Below are 17,689 nucleotides of genomic sequence, written 5' to 3'. Positions count from 1 at the left end.
ATTGGTGATATTCAGAAGTTAAAGACCCATGACGTTGACAAAAATGACAATACATCTGAACTAGCCTTGCATTGATGGCACACATGGAGGCTCTATATCTCAGCTGACTTTGAAAGTGTCTTGAAAGTTTCACTATAGGGGTCTTATACCCCTAATTTCCCTGGGTTATCAGTCTGCTTAGACTGACCATGTTTAATTCTAACCTGACTAGATAAAATCGCAACAACATTATTTATTGTTGCAACAAGATTGAGTTTGATATAAATGTTACTTCTTCCTTTTCTTCTTCTTCACATTTCACCTAGTGTCACTATCCGCTTTAGATTTATTTTAGTGCAGACTAACAGCATCATCATCTTCCCCCATAAGAGAAAACTTCCTCTTCAGATATTTCCTCATTATGCCGTGAAGACACTTGATGAGAGCCAGAACACAGATCATCACACTCTTCTGCTGGGATTGAGTTCTTCTGAAACTGGACTTTAGAGAAATGATGCTCATCTTTGGACCGATGCTGATGCTGCTGCAAACTGCTGCATGTGAGTCACTTTAACATCTAAATCTTATGATGCTGATCAATCAGATCAATCTCTGAAATAAAACACAGTAATATTCAATTAAGTGCAAAATTTACAATAAAAGATATGGATATCTTCATTGAAGACCCCAAAAAGTTAGTTGAATTTAAGGAGCTTGCAATGTTAGCTAACATACACACACACACACACACACATATATATATATATATATATATATAAATTTGTGCTTCTATTCTTCTTTTCACACGATATCACATGGTACAACTATATTGCTGCTAACAGCTCTCTGACTTCCTCTTTTCTCATTTACTTATTTATTTAGCAAATTACATCTCTCTTTATAAGTAATAATCCATTATTTGAGTCAAAGTACTATACAAATAAACTTGAATTGAATTAAAGTGCAATTTATTCTTCCAAAAACAATATCAAAATCTTTACTTAAAAAGTAGTAAAATAATCAGAAAAAAACTAACAATCACAACAATAAAACAAGGAATTTAAAAAACCTTTACAATTATCTAAGAATCTATTTTCAATTAATTACAACAGTTAAGAATAGAAAATGATAAATAAAATACAGTGCCGTCAGTTCGGACATAGCAAAGTGCTCATTCAGTAAGTGCACAGTTAAACAGATGAGTTTGGAGTCTGTTGTGGCTAAATGTAGCTAATGTTTTAGCATATTTTATGCTTATTTTATTTAGCATATTTAGCAGGCCTCGCTAATAACTTTTGTGTACGCACAAAACCATCCCTGAAAGAGACATACAGTACGTCAATTTCTATGCAAAAGTGAAAAACACAAACATGACAGGAAAATTTGCGCACGTGCACACAAACTCTGACCCATGCGTACAGACTTTTTTTTTTTTTTTTACAGAAGAGAAAAAAAATAATGAAGTAAACAATTATTTTAAACTGTTTTCATTTGGATATACACATTTACATGAAATATTCCACTCTCATTAATGGAGATAATGTGGTATGCTTTGTTTTAATGACAGTGAGGAGTGCTATGGGTGCACAATAATTCATCTCTAATTCATGATTATTATGTCTTGTTAGTCAGCAGGGGTTTTTATTCTCACCACAGCTAGTTTTTCTCAACTTCCTCTTCTCTCGCAGAAACTGTACAGTAGTTTAATAAAGTTTATTGTTTGCACAGATGAGTGTCAGTCGCTTCTTCTGTCAGAGCAAAAAGTTATTGTGTGACTGATGCAGCGTCACACTCTTCTGCTGGGATTGAGTTCTTCTGAAACTGGACTTTAGAGAAATGATGCTCATCTTTGGACTGATGCTGCTGCAAACTGCTGCATGTGAGTCACTTTCACATCAAACTCATGCTGCTGATGAATATCTCACATAAAAACATTGTAATATGTTACATTACAAAACATTATGCAGTGATCTAGTAATAGAGTTTTCTGTTTTAGCTGTTTAAATGTATTGTTTAGTGTTTAACAGTGTTTTCTTAAAAGTGTAGAGTTGTGGTAATGTGGTAATGTGATAAAGACCCATTAATTCGAAATTAGAAGTTTGTGGCTTTAAATTCGTTATTGAAATCAGGAGTCTGAATTCTTTGCAACCTCATTTATCTGTATAAAATCTTACAGTATAACAGTTTTTATTTTATTTTATTTTTACTGAGCAATTTTATTTTTACTAAACAATTTCTACTACTTTTCTTTTACACCTTCAAATCCACCCTGTTTTATCTGATTAATTATGTTTATCTGAAAGTGTAACAATGCAAGCAGGTTTTCTGTAAGGGGTAGGTTTAGGGGTTAGGGCATAGAAAATATTGTTTGGTCAGTATAAAATTTACAGAAGTCTATGAAAAGTCACACAAATGTGTGTGTGTGTTTTGTTTCTCAGGTCTGGAGTTAAACTGCAGTTTTGATCAGTCTGATCCCTGTTACACAGCTCTGGGACACAAACTCAATCTGATGATGGTGCAGGACACTAGTAAATATGACCTGAAGATACATAAGAGGATATACAACCCACAAGATGATCCACGTTGTAGAGTAAAGAATGGCAGGATGAGGGAATGTGATCTTTATAATAACAGACCTGAAGTAACAGTCATTAATGGGACTCTGATAATAAACCGTGTGATCAGAACAGATTCAGGGAATTACAGATTAACACTCTCTCACTCAGACGGCTCAGAAACATCTCGAGATCTTCAAGTGATTGTTGAAGGTACAGAAATTACAATCTCATGTTTTCCAAAGATCTCACTCTCATGCAAATGAATCAGTTGAATCTCTGTGAAGGTTTTTATTGCAGCTCATTATTGAATGTTTTGGGGAATTCAGTCAAAGCATCTGTACTTCATGTATTTATTTATTTATAAATAAAAAATCTCATTAAACAAATCTACATTTTAAATGTACAGTTTCATAAATGTTTTATAAATAGTGCATTGCATTCCTTTACATTTTTAATGGTTTTGTTATGTTGCTGCCTTATGTTAAACTGCTTTAAAGGGGTCATATGATGCTTTTTTGAAGATCATTTTATTTTATGTTTGTGATCATTATTTTATGTATACCAGTCAAGCACGGTCCCACCCATCTCACAACGATCATGTTCAGCTGAATACTAATCACCCGCACCTGTTCACCATCAGCAACCTCATCACGGAACAGTATAAAACACTCACCACAGTCCCAGTTCAGCGTCAAGCCTCCAACAGGTACGGACCATAGAGTGCCGTCTCCTGAGCGACTGATGCACTGCAGATTTTGTGACGTAACGCGTACTCACTTTTGAAACACTAACCTCTGTGTCATCGTTCTACTGCCACCGGGATTCCTGAGCATTACCCCGTGGCCTGAAATCCAGCAATCTCCAAAGTCTTCTGTGATTTCTCCAAACTTGCTTGATAGTTTCCGTGTCTGAAAATGAAAGCAACAAGTATAAGCGAATTGTGGCTGTGTGGCTTTGACATATCTGGAAAAGATGTACTCACCTGCTTTCAACCCCGAACTGTGATCCACAGTGATCTGCACTGAATCTGCACCTAAAATCACTGTCTGCTTGCTCTGCACTCACGATCTTGTAAATAAAGCACTGTGCTTGGATTCACTTACCTCTGTCTCTCGTCTGTGTCCTGACAGAAGGCTTGACCGACACTGCAATGAATCCAGCGCAGCACGAAGACAGTGTCTCCACAAACTCCACTCCCATGCTGGTGTACGTCGTGAACACCAGATCTCAAGCAGTGCCCTTCTCTGGCTGGGAAGAGGATTGCAATGGGTTTCTGTTGCAATGTTCGCTTGCTCATCAATATCCCATGGAAAGATCCAAGATCTCATTTACCATCCAGCAACTTTCCGGGGCACGATGGGCAGAAGTGCTGTGGCTGGTGAGTGGGTGGAATGAAGAAGATTAAACCCCACCGAAGAGGATGCAGTGACTGGTGAAATTATCAACAAGGGGTATGTAACTTCTCAAACAACACCAATCATCCTCTGTGTTGAAAATATTCATCAGGAATTGTTTGCTCCTTTCGTTCTTGAAAATAGCCAAGCTGAGGTAATTCTGGGCTGTCCCTGGCTCATTCAACACCAACCCGCAATAAACTGGAAAACTGGAAAAATTCTGAACTGGGCTTGCAATTGCATATCCACTAGCCTCACACCCTCCGCCCAACCCGAACCTGTGTCCGTAAAATCTACATCCATTGAAAGACCCAAAGAAAATCTGTCCATTAACATTCCTCTGTGTTATTCATCCTATGCAGATAAGTTCAGTTCTATGGCAGCCTCCAAGTTATCACCACACCGACCTTGGGATTGTGCAATCAATTTGATCTATTCGTTGTCCATCCCAGAACAAATGGCCATGTGAGAATACATTGAAGAGGCTCTGAGACAACCAGACCTTCCACCTCCCCAGCTGCCGCCAGCTTTTTCTTTGTCTCAAAGACGGAAGGGTGTTAATGGCCCTGCATAGACTATAGGGCCCTAAATAAAATCACAGTAAAATTTAGTTACCCACTCCCGCTAGTCCCATCCTCCCTTGGACAACGCCACATAGCCTGCATATTCACCAAACTGGATCTCAGAAGTGCATACAATCTGATCAGAATTCAGGAAGGAGATGAATGGAAGATGGCGTTCATCACCCCCGCAGGTCACTATGAATATCTTGTAATGCCGTACGGCATAGTAAACGCCCCTACTGTGTTCCAAAGTTTCATGGATGAAGTTCTCAGAGAGTTCCTGAACTGCTTCGTTCTCTTATAAATTGATGATATTCTCATCTTCTCCCACAATCAAATGGAACATCAACGTCATGTCTTGCAAGTGCTCCAATGGCTCTGAAATTCTCCCTGTTCTTGAAAGCGGAAAAGTGCACGTTTCACCAGACTTCCATCGAGTTCTTGGGTTACCACCTCAGTGCGGAAGGAGTCAGGATGGATGACTGTAAAACCCAAGCCAGACATTAGTTTCTCGTACTTGCCGACCACAAGAATCTCCAGTACTTGAAGGAGGCCAAGGGACTTAACCCTCGCCAAGCACGATGGGCTCTGTTTTTCATGTGGCTTCATTTGCAGATAGCCTACCGTCCAGGATCAAAGAACACAAGAGCAGATACTCTGTCCTGCCTCCATACTCCGGAGGAACCTATAGAAGAACCCAAACCCATTTTACCGACCAAGTTATTTGTCAATCCCATTCAGTAGGACCTCAATGAACAGATCCGTGAGCTATCACAAGAGATGCCCGTTCCTCCAGAATGTCCCGCAAATAAGATCTACGTACCTGAAGATCTCCGCACTTCCCTCATCTCCTCCGCTCACTCATTCATTGGAACAGGTCACCCCAGCGTCAACAAAACATATTCCACACTTAAGCAAATATACTGGTGGCCAGGAATGCTGAACGATATAAAGACGTTTACTCAGGGGTACAAACTCTGCGCTATAAGCAAGGTACCATGCCAGTTACCCTCCGGAAAACTAGTCTCTTTACCCATTCCTCATCGCCCCTGGTCCCACATTGGAGTCGACTTTGTCACTGACCTTCAAGTCTCAGACGGAAACACATGTATCCTTGTAACCATCGACCGATTTTAAAAAGCGTGCAAACTGATTCCTCTAAAAGCCCTGCCTACCACCTTTGACATGGCTGAGTTCCTCTTTGAGCATGTATTCCGCAATTTCGGCATCACTGAAGACTTTGTGTCTGATAGAGGACCCCCAGTTAATCTCTCAGATATGGCGGCCATTCTTCACCCTCCTTAATGTCACAATTAGCTTGACTTCCGGTTACCACCCACAGACAAACGGACAAACTGAACAAAAGATTCAGGACATCAGCTGTTTCCTCAGAACGTTCTGCCACTCCAACCAAAATCTCTGGAGCCTCCACTTAGTCTGGGCAGAATACACGCAAAATTCCTTCTGACAAGCATCCACAAACATCCAAACAACAATGAAAGAGTTTGGAATCAGGCACATCACCACCTTCAGCAGGCAATAAACCGACTATTTGCTGATACTCACTGCTGCCAAAATCCCACTTACCAACCTGGACAATTGGTATGGCTCTCCACCCGTGACGTTAGATTGAAGCAACACTGCCATAAGTTAAGACCAAAGTAAATCGGTCCCTTCCCGGTTGAAAAACAAATCAACCCGGTCACTTACCGACTTCACTTACCTGCCCAGTATGGGATACACCCCACCTTTCATGTCTCCCTATTAAAACCCCTTCACTCACCTGTTACTGTTCCCTCTGTAGACCCGGTCCCTGACGAAAACCCCCCAGTACCACCCGTAGAAGCCGAGCCCATCTACACGGTAAAAGAGATACTGGACACCCGACGTCGTAGTGGGCGACTCGAGTACCTGGTAGACTGGGAGGTCCAGAAGAAAGGAGTTGGGTACCTCGTCATGATATCCTTGATCCCAATATGCTCAACAAATTTCATGCTCAGTATCCAGGAAAACCAGCTCCACAACCCCGCGGCAGACCCCCACAACGTCGGAGAGCAAGGTCCCCTGGCGTGGACCCTGCAGGATGGGGTAATGTCAGGGACCAGTCAAGCCTGGTTCCATCCATCTCACAATGATCATGATGTTCACCATCAGCAACCTCATCACAGAACACTCACCACAGCCCCAGTTCATGGTCAAGCCTCCAACAGGAACGGACTGTAGAGTGCCGTCTCCTGATCGACCAATGCACCGCAGATTTTGTGACGTAACGTATACTCACCTTTGAAACACTAACCTCTGTGTCTTTGTTCTACTGCCCCCAGGATTCCTGAGCATTACCCCGTGGCCTGAATTCCAGCTATCTCCTGTGTTTTCTCCAAGCTTGCTTGATAGCTTCCATGTCTGAAAGTGAAAGAAACAAGTACATACTCACAGTAGCTGATTCAGAAGCACCAGATTGTCGTAGCAAAGTCAGAATGACCTCCTCCCCTAGGTTCATGAAACAGTTGTCCATAAAATGCGTTGCTTTTCTGTTGTGAGTAATCTTACAGGTTCCTAAATTCATCTAGTTTTGGAATGCCAATGTGGTGAGTGGGGCGGGGCTGAGAGCATTGGGAACGGAGCGAGGCTGGTGGAGTGATTGCAATTGAGCGACACCTGCTCGACCCACCGGTTCCGAGTCCCACTAAGGAGATGGAAAGATATAAAACAGAAGCGACGACAGTGAAGGACGAGAGAGGACCAGGCCTGGATTAATTTGGTGTTTTGATTTTGTTTGTTTGTTTGTGTTTAGTTTGTTGTGCTGTTTTGCGTTTATTTTGATTATTAAAGTCATTTTGATTTTCTACCGGTTCCCGCCTCCTTCTTCCCGATGAATATGAAGTTTGTACTGCGTTACACTATTTTGGGGCTGTCGTGGCCAAATGGTTAGAGTGTTGGACTTGCAATCCAAGGTTTGCAAGTTCGAGTCTCGGGCTTGCAGGAATTGTAGGTGGGAGAGTGAATGTACAGTGGTCTCTCCACCTTCAATACCATGACTGAGGTGCCCTTGAGCAAGTTACTGAACCCCCAACTGCTCCCCTGGCGCCGCAGCCTAAATGGCTGCCTACTGCTACAAGTGTGTGTGTTCACTGCTGTGTGTGTGTGCACTTTGAATGGGTTAAAAGCAAATTCCGAGTATGGGTCACCATACTTGGCTGTATGTCACGTCACTTTACTGTGTAAATGTTTGGAGCTGATTTGTTGATTAAATTCAATTAACTGTATAAAAACAATAGAACATAAATCTTGTAAATATCTCAATTCAATGTGTGTGTGTGTGTGTGTGTGTTTTGTTCTTCAGGTCTGGATCGGTTCTGCTGGTTTGATCAGCCTGATCCTTGTTATGCAGCTCTGGGACACAAACTCAATCTGCCAATGGTGCTGGATGATAGTGTATATGATCTGAAGTTAAAAAGGATAAGAAACATAAACACACAAGATGGTCCAGATTGTACAATAAAATGTGGCAGCAAGAAGAAATGTGATCTTTATAATAACAGACCTGAAGTGACAGTCATTAATGGGACTCTGATAATAAACCGTGTGATCAGAGCAGATTCAGGGAATTACACATTAACACTCACTCATCAGGAATGGGGCGTAGATCCTTCTAAACATATTCAAGTGATTGTTGAAGGTACAGAAACTCTCTCATCAGACTCATTACAATCTCATGTTCTCCAAAGATCTCACTCTCATGCAAATGAATCAGTTGAATCTCTGTGAAGGTTTTTGTTCCTGTAGCACACAGTAAACACACTACAGACTCCAGCTGTGTATTTCAGAAAACAAGGTTAATTTATCATCTGCTAAACCCTGAACTCTAAGCTGATTAACCCAAACCTTGCTTACTTGAGGTATGTATGTTCCAAAAATGCGTTCAGGATTTAGTTCATTCGACTCAGAGTATGTTCTTGGCTAGCACACAAGTTGAATCGACGAGTCACTATGGAAACAGATGCTAAGTAAAAGCAGGTCATACTACTTATTTCTTCTTCTATTCAAAGTCCATTTGCATACATGTTTCATATCGCCACTTAACTGGTGGCTGTGCATTCATTTTTCTTTTTTTTTTGTTTAATCTTTAATCCTTGAGAATATGAAATATATTGTTTGATGCTAATTATATAATAAGTCACATCAGATTTTTATTATAGAAAATGCCAACTATATTGTAATAATATATTATACTGTGAACAATTTGTCACGACCACTGGAGTCTTACCAGTAGGTGGCACATGCTCTGATAGCTCTGAAATCAATTAACCCTGAAACAGAACCTACTCTGGAGCAGGTTATCTTCTAAGAGTAAGTTGCTATGGATGCTTTACAAACTTTGAAAGTTACCTTTGGAACCGAAGGCTGAATTTGTCTTCTTACTTATCCTTAAACACACTCGGTATGTCACATAACCTGCTTTCTGGAATAGCCCCCCAATCGTAGTATGATTAGTGTGGAAGAACAATTTTCTACGTGTTTGTCATGTGACTGTGATGTGACTGTGATGTGTCCCTCCCTCCAGCTCCTATTGGCTCAGTGGAAGTGTCAATCATCTGCTCCTCCAGTGGGGTGATGAGGGTGTTCTGCTCCTCTGAGGGGGATCAGCTCCTCTACAGCTGGACTCTGAATGGAGATCCACTGATGGATGGAAACAGCAGCATTGATCTGGATGAAGGAACTAAGGGAAACATCAGCTGCAGCGTGAAGAACCACGTCAGTCACGCACAGAAGACCATTAGACTCAAACACTGTCCTGGTGAGATTAATACATGAATGTACACATACATGAAAAAACCACAGCAACACCAGTGATGAAGAACAGTTAGTTTCAATAATTGGGCTCTTAAAGGTCCCGTTTTACGTGCTTTTTTGAAGCTTTGATTGTGTTTACAATGTGCAATATAACATGTGTTCATGTTTCGCGTGTAAAAAAACACAGTATTTTTCACACAATTCACTTATCTGTATACTGCTGTTTTCACTGTCACAAAAACGGGCTGATGACTTCCTTGTTCTATGAAGCCTCTCCTTCAGAAATACGTAACGAGTTCTGATTGGGCCAGCGGTACCTGTGTTGTGATCCGTCAGCAGCTGAGAGCAGGCTGCCCTCCTGGTAACGCGATTGGGCTAGAACGCACGTGCTGGAGATGTATTTATAGTCACAGGAGGAGCGTTTTTACTGACGAGATGCGCATTTGTTTTTTTGCACAGCCCTAACATCTAGTTAACAAAGCTAAACAGCGTTGCCCTTTGTGTAATAAGTTACAGAAACTGTTAAACGCACCAACTTAAATAATAAAATACACTTACCGGTTGTGGTCCATGAACAACGCCTTCTCCAGACAAAGAGGGAACTGCTCCATCTTTCAAGAATAATATTTGTGCAAATCCAGCATTAAACTGATTGAGAAAGCTGTCCTCAGCAAAATTAGCTGCACATAGTTTTACATGTGAAATTAAAATGAACTTTAAAAAATTTAAATAAAAATAAAATGTTTTGAAACAGAACTGTATTTCCAGGCAAAAGTCACAATATTATTTTTAAGAGGGTTTATGCAATACAGTCAATTTTCATATTCATCAACAGAAAGCAAACAATAAATCCAGACAGAAATCAAATTTTGTCCAGCTATAACCGAAGAACACAGACACCTCATATATTTTAATACTGGATGATTTGTTAATTGCATTTAGTAAATTATACTTTCAATAAAATATTTGCAATTTGTTGTAAAATGTGTTTTATGCAAATTAGTTCTGGGTTTTAGTTGTATTTACACCATTCTGGAGAGCACTGAGATTGAGTGACTACAGTGCCCTTAGACAGAAAGACATGGACAGAGCAGTATATAAAAATGTGCACATAGTTTTACATGTGCATTATAATTTTCGGGAACCGAAAACATACAAACATAAATTGTAACCATTAATCTCAAAGTACAGCGTTCCTGGGAAGCCCAAACAAAGATGATTAGACTCAGAGATGAAAAAACAGCGTTTCAACAACATGGCGACAAACACAACTCTTCCTTCTTCTCCGTCGGAGCACAACAAGGCCACGCCCCCTGTTTGTGAATTCATGTGGGCGTTGGTTAGTCAAAAAAACTGTTTTAGTGACATTATTACTACAGGAACTAGAGGGATGTAGTCCAAACGGGTCGGTTTTTGTAGGCGAATTCTGTTAAATCAAATATCTCGTTTGGCATTGAACTTTGAGTTTTAGAATTTTACAGATATTATTTATACTCTAACTACAACATTACACACTAACTAAAGTTTAAAACATGGAATCACGAAGAAGGGGACCTTTAATTCTTGAAAATCAGCACTAGTTTGTTTCAGCTTGATCTCAGCAGTGTTTTTGATGTGCTTCAGAGAGAAAGCAGCTGATGTTTTATTTCAGAACAAACTTCTGCAACTGTGACCTCTAGTGTGACCTCTGCAGTCACCCGCGGCACACAGATATCAGAATGTGGTACGAGTTTAACAAACACACTCCTGGGAGCATGAAGATGGGTTTTGTTTTGTGTCTAATTTTTGTTGTTTATTGTTTTTAGTGTCTGTGGTATTGATTGATTGATTGATTGATTGATTGATGTGTTGTTCAGTGTCTCTGGTGTTTGTTCTGGTCTGGTGTCTTCAGCTGATGGTTCTGTTCGGTCTGTTAGGAGCTTTTCACATCTACATGAGACACACATCAGGTGAGAGACATTTATCATCATCATTATTGATTTGACATGCAGATATTAAGAGTGTGAAAATGATGATGACGATGATTATGATGATGATGATGATGATAATGATGCGATGCTTTTAGGAAAGAAACAGGAAGATCAGAAAGTGAGGATGAGAAGATTTAGAGAAGGACATGAACACACAGCAGAAGATTGATGAGAGCAGCAGCAGATCATCTCTACTTATTTTTAACATGTTTAGCCACAAATTTGTCTTTTTTATTATTATAAGCTCTCTGTTTTATTACAGAATATGGATATACAATTTTCTTTAAAACTGTAAACTGAGTCAGTGTTGAAATTAAAATGAACTTTAAAAAGTTAAATAAAAATAAAATGTTTTGAAACAGAACTGTATTTCCAGGCAAAAGTCACAATATTATTTTTAAGAGGGTTTATGCAATACAGTCAATTTTCATATTCATCAACAGAAAGCAAACATAAAAACAATAAATCCAGACAGAAATCAAATTTTGTCCAGCTATAACCGAAGAACACAGACACCTCATATATTTTAATACTGGATGATTTGTTAATTGCATTTAGTAAATTATACTTTCAATAAAATATTTGCAATTTGTTGTAAAATGTGTTTTATGCAAATTAGTTCTGGGTTTTAGTTGTATTTACACCATTCTGGAGAGCACTGAGATTGAGTGACTACAGTGCCCTTAGACAGAAAGACATGGACAGAGCAGTATATAAAAAATAAGTAGAAGTAACAGGTACAATAAAGGTAGTCAGTGTTTAGAATATATAGAGTACATAAGAAGTCCTGAAGTAGTATTACGATTACTGATGTAGAACGGTGTCTAAAATGTCTTTGTAGTGTGACGTAGAGCTACATGTAGGAAAATTAAAGTGGCAGTGCAGATGCAATAAATAAACTTAAGAGCAGCACACATTCAGATGTATTCCTGAGTAGAGCAATGTCCAAAAGTCATTGTAGAGTGACACAGAGTAACATGAAGGAATATTAAAAAAAGTGGCAGTGCAAGGCAAGTACAATGAAGTAAACATAAGAGCATCATGTATTCCGGTTTTTAGATTGAGGACAGCTGATTATTAAGTAGTCTCATGGCTTGAAGATAGAAGCTGTTCTTCAGTCTGGTTGTCTGTGAACGGATGGATCGGAAACGTCTGCCAGATGGCAGTGTGTCAAACAGGTGATGAGCAGGGTGAGTGCGGTCCTTGATGATGCTGCGAGCCTTTCTCAAGCAGCGAGTTTGATAGATGTCCTGTAAGGCTGGGAGTTTGTGTCCAATGATGAGCTCTGCTGTTCTCACCACTCGCTGAAGAGCTTTGCAGTCCAAGGAAGAGCAGTTGCCATACCATACAGTGATGCAGCCGGTCAGAATGCTCTCTATAGTGCAGCGGTAGAAGTTTGACATGATGTTAGAGGAGATGCCAAACCTCTTCAGCTTCTGCAGGAAGTAGAGACACTGACGGGCTGTTCTCACTATGGTCTCTGAGGAAAGATCCTCAGAGATGTTAATGCCAAGGAACTTGTAGCTCTTAACTGTCTCTACTATCTCTCCGTTGATGTGAATGGGAACGTGACCCTCTCTCTGTGACTTCCTGTAGTCCACAGTCATCTCCTCGGTCTGATGTTTAGAGAGAGATTGTTATCAGCACACCATGCTGTGAGTGCATTAACCTCATCTCTGTAGGATGTCTCATCGCCATTGGTGACGAGTCCTAGGATAGTAGTATCGTCAGCAAATTTGATGATGGTGTTGGAGCTGTGCTTAGCAGAGCAGTCATAAGTGAACAGGGAGCACAAGAGAGGACAGACTACAGATCCCTGTGGGACACAAGTGCTGAGTATGGTTAAGGAGGATGTGTGATTGCCAATTCTGACCACCTGGGGTCTGCCGGTCAGGAAGTCAAGGACCCAGTTACATAAGTGACTGTTAAGACCCAGATGATGGTGTTAAATGCAGAGCTGTAATCAACAAACAGCATCCGCACATAGTGAAGGTGACCCATACTCAGAATTTGTGCTCTGCATTTAACCCATCCGAAATGTATATATACATATACACACACACACACACACACGTACATATATATACACACACACACACACACACACACACACACACACACACACACACACACACACACACACACACACACACACACACACACACACACACACACACACACACACACACACACACACACACACACCCGGAGCAGTGGGCAGCCATTTATGCTGCGGCGCCCGGGGAGCAGTTGGGGGTTCGATGCCTTGCTCAAGGGCACCTAAGTCATGGTATTGAAGGTGGAGAGAGAACTGTACATGCACTCCCCCCACCCTCAATTCCGTCTGGCCCGAGACTAGAACCCACAACCCTTCGATTGGGAGTCCAACCCTCTAACCATTAGGCCACGACTTCCCCATAGGTGTCTCTTCCCTCCAAGTGTTCCAGGGCAGAGTGTATGGCCATTGCAATGGCGTCATCAGTGGATCTGTTAGAACGGTAAGCAAATTGTAATATGTCCAAGGTGTCAGGCAGAGAGGAGCAGATGTGGGATTTTACCAACCGTTCAAAGCACTTCATGATGACTGATGTCAGTGCTACAGGGCGGTAGTCGTTCAGGCAGGAGACGGTTGTTTTCTTGGGAACAGGGATGATGGTAGTTTGCTTGAAGCATGTGGGGATCACTGTACGTCTCAAGGAGAGGTTGAAGATGTTGGTGAAGACATCTGCTAACTGGACAGCACAGGCCCTCACGACACGTCCGTGTATTCCAGTGTAGAAGAAAGTACAACATAGTGCAGACATACATTGAAATAACACAGTAGGGATGTAATATAACACTAATATAAGAAAAAATGATGTACTATACACATGAATGGAAGTATAGGGATAAAATGTAGTGTTTAAATAAATGTATAAATAAATGTGCATATATGTCATTTAGTGTACAAGTGTACACATTTTAGATTATGTGTATAAATATGTCAGTTGTGATGAATGATGTATAACTGTGAAAGTTTAATTGTTCTGGCTGAATATAGCCTGTAGGAAAAAAAGACTGTTCTTGTGTCTGGCTGTTCTGGTGGTCAGTGCTCTGTAGTGCCAACCAGAAGGCGAAAATAAATAGTGTCTGTGCATTTATTTGTAATCAAGTCAACGATATCACTGTAGATGAAGTGACCCCAACTAACAAGCCAGAGGCGACAGCGGCAAGGAACCGAAACTCCATCGGTGACAGAATGGAGAAAAAAACCTTGGGAGAAACCAGGCTCATTTGGGGGTCAGTTCTCCTCTGACCAGACGAAACCAGTAGTTCAATTCCAGACTGCAGCAAAGTCAGATTCTGCAGAAGAATCATCTGTTTCCTGTGGTCTTGTCCTGGTGGTCCTCTGAGACAAGGTCTTTACAGGGGATCTGTATCTGGGGCTCTAGTTGTCCTGGTCTCCGCTGTCTTTCAGGGATGTAGAGGTCCTTTCTAGGTGCTGATCCACCATCTGGTCTGGATACGTACTGGATCCGGGTGACTGCAGTGACCCTATGATCTGGACACAGACTGGATCTGGTGGCCACGGTGACCTCGGAACAAGAGAGAAACAGACAAATATTAGCGTAGATGCCATTCTTCTAATGATGTAGCAAGTACATAGGGTGTTATGTGAAGTGTTTCCGGTTCCGGTTTACCTAATTAATGCAGCCTAAAAATCCTTTAACGGATTTGGATATTAAAAGCATATTAGTATGTTATGTGTAAGTCAGGTTAAAGAGATGGGTTTGTAATCTAGATTTAAACTGCAAGAGTGTGTCTGCCTCCCGAACAATGTTAGGTAGGTTATTCCAGAGTTTAGGCGCCAAATAGGAAAAGGATCTGCCGCCCGCAGTTGATTTTGATATTCTAGGTTTTATCAAATTGCCTGAGTTTTGAGAACACAGCGGACGTAGAGGAGTATAATGTTAGAAGAACTCGTTCAAAAACTGAGGTGCTAAACCATTCTCTGATTGGCCAGCTATTTGCTCAAAACTCGCATTTGAATGAATACAGAAACACAAACACACAGCAATTCAACTACTCTTCAGCTTATCTTTTACTGAAATCAGGTGAATCCTGTTTATTTTTTTTTCTGTTTGTGTGACGTGTTTAAATAAATAAATAAAACACGTTTGTCTGCAAGTCTTTGTAGCAGGTTCCTCATTCCTGCTCCTGTAGACTCTCCTATGCACACACACGCTGAACTGAGGGAGCAAACGGGATACAAAATAGGATTTCAACTTATCTTATCTTATCTTATCTTATCTTATCTTATCTTAGTAGAGTCAAAATCAGTTAAAATAAGTAGAAAAGTGAAGTTTATTAAAACAGACTGAATTTCTTTAAAAGATTATTCATTTTTAAGGCAGATATAGATACAGTTAATAGATAAAAAAAAATGTCTTGTTGGTTTTATTTAGTGCTGCCCTGAACAAGCTGTTTGACACAACAGCGCCAGAACACCCACCACACAAATCAGTTTTTACTAGAGAGGAGACAAGAGTGATGAAGCCCATCAGTAGATGTATGGGATGATTAGTATGCCATGATACTCAGAAGCCAGCATTCCATTGAACAATGTCCAATAAAGGGTTGAAACAATTAGTTAACACTATCGACAATGTCAACAATAAAAATTGCAGGCAATATTTTGTTGTTGTTGTTGAGTAGTCATCTGATTTCATATGACCTGATCAACCCATCCCTAACCCTGGCATTAATGTGATTTGATCAGTGTGGCACTGTAGCCCGAGACTGTAATTCAGCCCTCATGAATGCAATTCAAGAGAAGAAGACAGACAGTGCTTCAGAGCAAGTTGAATGAATTCCATTTGAATTAATATGTAAAAATTCTGTGCCGTCATGCCTTACTCTCAATAACAAAACAAACACAACAAAAACTGACAGAGAGCAGCATTTAAGAACTTATCTGATTACAGAGAATTTAATGTTTGATGTGGAAGTGTTTAAAAAAACAGGTTTGTATGCAAGTCTGTGAAGCAAGTTCCTCATTCCTGCTCCTGTATAGTCTCTTTCTCTCTCTCTCTCTCTCTCTCTCTCTCTCTCACACACACACACACACACACACAGAGAGAGACAGACAGTGTCATTCATAGCATGGTGAATCTTTACAGTGACTGTTCTGTTCATGTCAGTGTTGTGCATTATTCAGATGAACTTAAAATGCCTTGAAATTCGAAAACAATTAATAAAATTGAATTGAGAGAGCAAACAGTTTGGGACCCTGTTTGTTGCTGATGTCACTTCCTATTTGCTGCTGCTGTTTGTTTTGAATTTGGAGCTCTTTATTGTTTTTTTTTTTTTTATTATCTTAATATCGAGTTTATACACCATCATTTTCATTTCTATAATGTCTGAACATTTCTCCTATCGTACTCAACAAAAAACAAAAAAAACAATTGGAGTGCCTTATCACATTTTATTTTGATGTCCTGATTCCGCTACTAGCTTATAGCCTGTTAGCATCACCAGTGCGACTGTTGCTATTCTTGCTTACATTACTCTATTGACACACATTACTATTGTTTCACTCACTGTTACGGACTCTCATGACGGATATGTTTCTAACTTTGAGTGCTGGTGAGGTCACGGTGCAGCTCGAGCTGAAGGCTTTGGAGAAGCAAATCCACGAGCTGCTGGAGAAGCAGGTCCAGCTGAGAGAGCGGAGAGCCACGTTGGAAACACAATACTACAATACTCACAATCCGAGGTAAGTTTAAAGCATGATATTAATGCTCCCACCACCTCTACTCCATGTGTTTCTCTGCACAGGCTTCATGAAGGACATAATCTTCCCAGATCTCCTTTACTCTGATGCCGGGTGCACCAACAGCAGAAGACGTGAGCCAGGCCTTGAGTGAGAGACTGCATCAACCGATATGTCTGAGCTTCCTTAGCTAATGGAAATGTGCACACTCACTGGTTCCATGGTAATAATAAATAAAAGTTCACAATGTAGCTTAATAAGCCTTAATCAAAACTTAATTTTTAAGTTTTGGGCTCAAATGTATTATTTACGTGCTGGTATTACCTTATGAACTGTGATTACGTTACAAGTTGCCACAGTGTATTCATGATTTCATGTTTTCGGTTTCTCCCTCATGGTTATGGAAACTGCCACATGATTTGCCACCCTAGCCTGGAGGGATCTCCTGTTTGTTGAGTATGCCTGGGTATTTTGCAGGCTTGCGGTGAAGACAGCGATGGACGATGCCATGCTGAACTCTCTTTTCTAGATCATGGCAAATTACTACCTACCCATTGACTCCAGCCCCTGAGTCCACTCCAATGTCCACTCCAGTCCTTGAATTTAGCCCAGAGAGGGCTCCAGTCCATGTGTTCCCATGTCTTGTGTTTTTCTCCCCATGTTCTCCCCATTACCTAAT

General features: G+C 40.6%; 1 protein-coding gene across 5 annotated transcripts; it reads left to right on the top strand.

Moving 5' to 3' along the window:
- Positions 1–345: 345 nt before the first annotated feature.
- Positions 346–11,858, top strand: LOC127970924 (uncharacterized). Of its 5 annotated transcripts, XM_052573634.1 has the most exons (8): positions 360–539; positions 1,708–1,858; positions 2,418–2,747; positions 7,838–8,173; positions 9,059–9,292; positions 10,940–11,011; positions 11,145–11,237; positions 11,354–11,858. In XM_052573634.1, exons 2-8 carry the CDS (start codon positions 1,816–1,818, stop codon positions 11,425–11,427), a joined length of 1,182 nt encoding a protein of 393 aa, XP_052429594.1. In that variant the 5' UTR covers positions 360–539; positions 1,708–1,815; the 3' UTR covers positions 11,428–11,858. The 5 variants fall into 5 exon arrangements, with proteins under 5 accessions (XP_052429597.1, XP_052429594.1, XP_052429595.1 ...); XM_052573637.1 differs by lacking the exon at positions 2,418–2,747 and having other exon boundaries at positions 346–539; XM_052573635.1 differs by lacking the exon at positions 10,940–11,011 and having other exon boundaries at positions 363–539.
- The last annotated feature ends 5,831 nt before the right edge of the window (positions 11,859–17,689 follow it).

Source organism: Carassius gibelio, chromosome B14 (genome assembly GCF_023724105.1).
Source record: "Carassius gibelio isolate Cgi1373 ecotype wild population from Czech Republic chromosome B14, carGib1.2-hapl.c, whole genome shotgun sequence".
Lineage (NCBI taxonomy): Eukaryota > Metazoa > Chordata > Actinopteri > Cypriniformes > Cyprinidae > Carassius > Carassius gibelio.
This window is presented reverse-complemented; position numbering and strand designations above follow the sequence as displayed.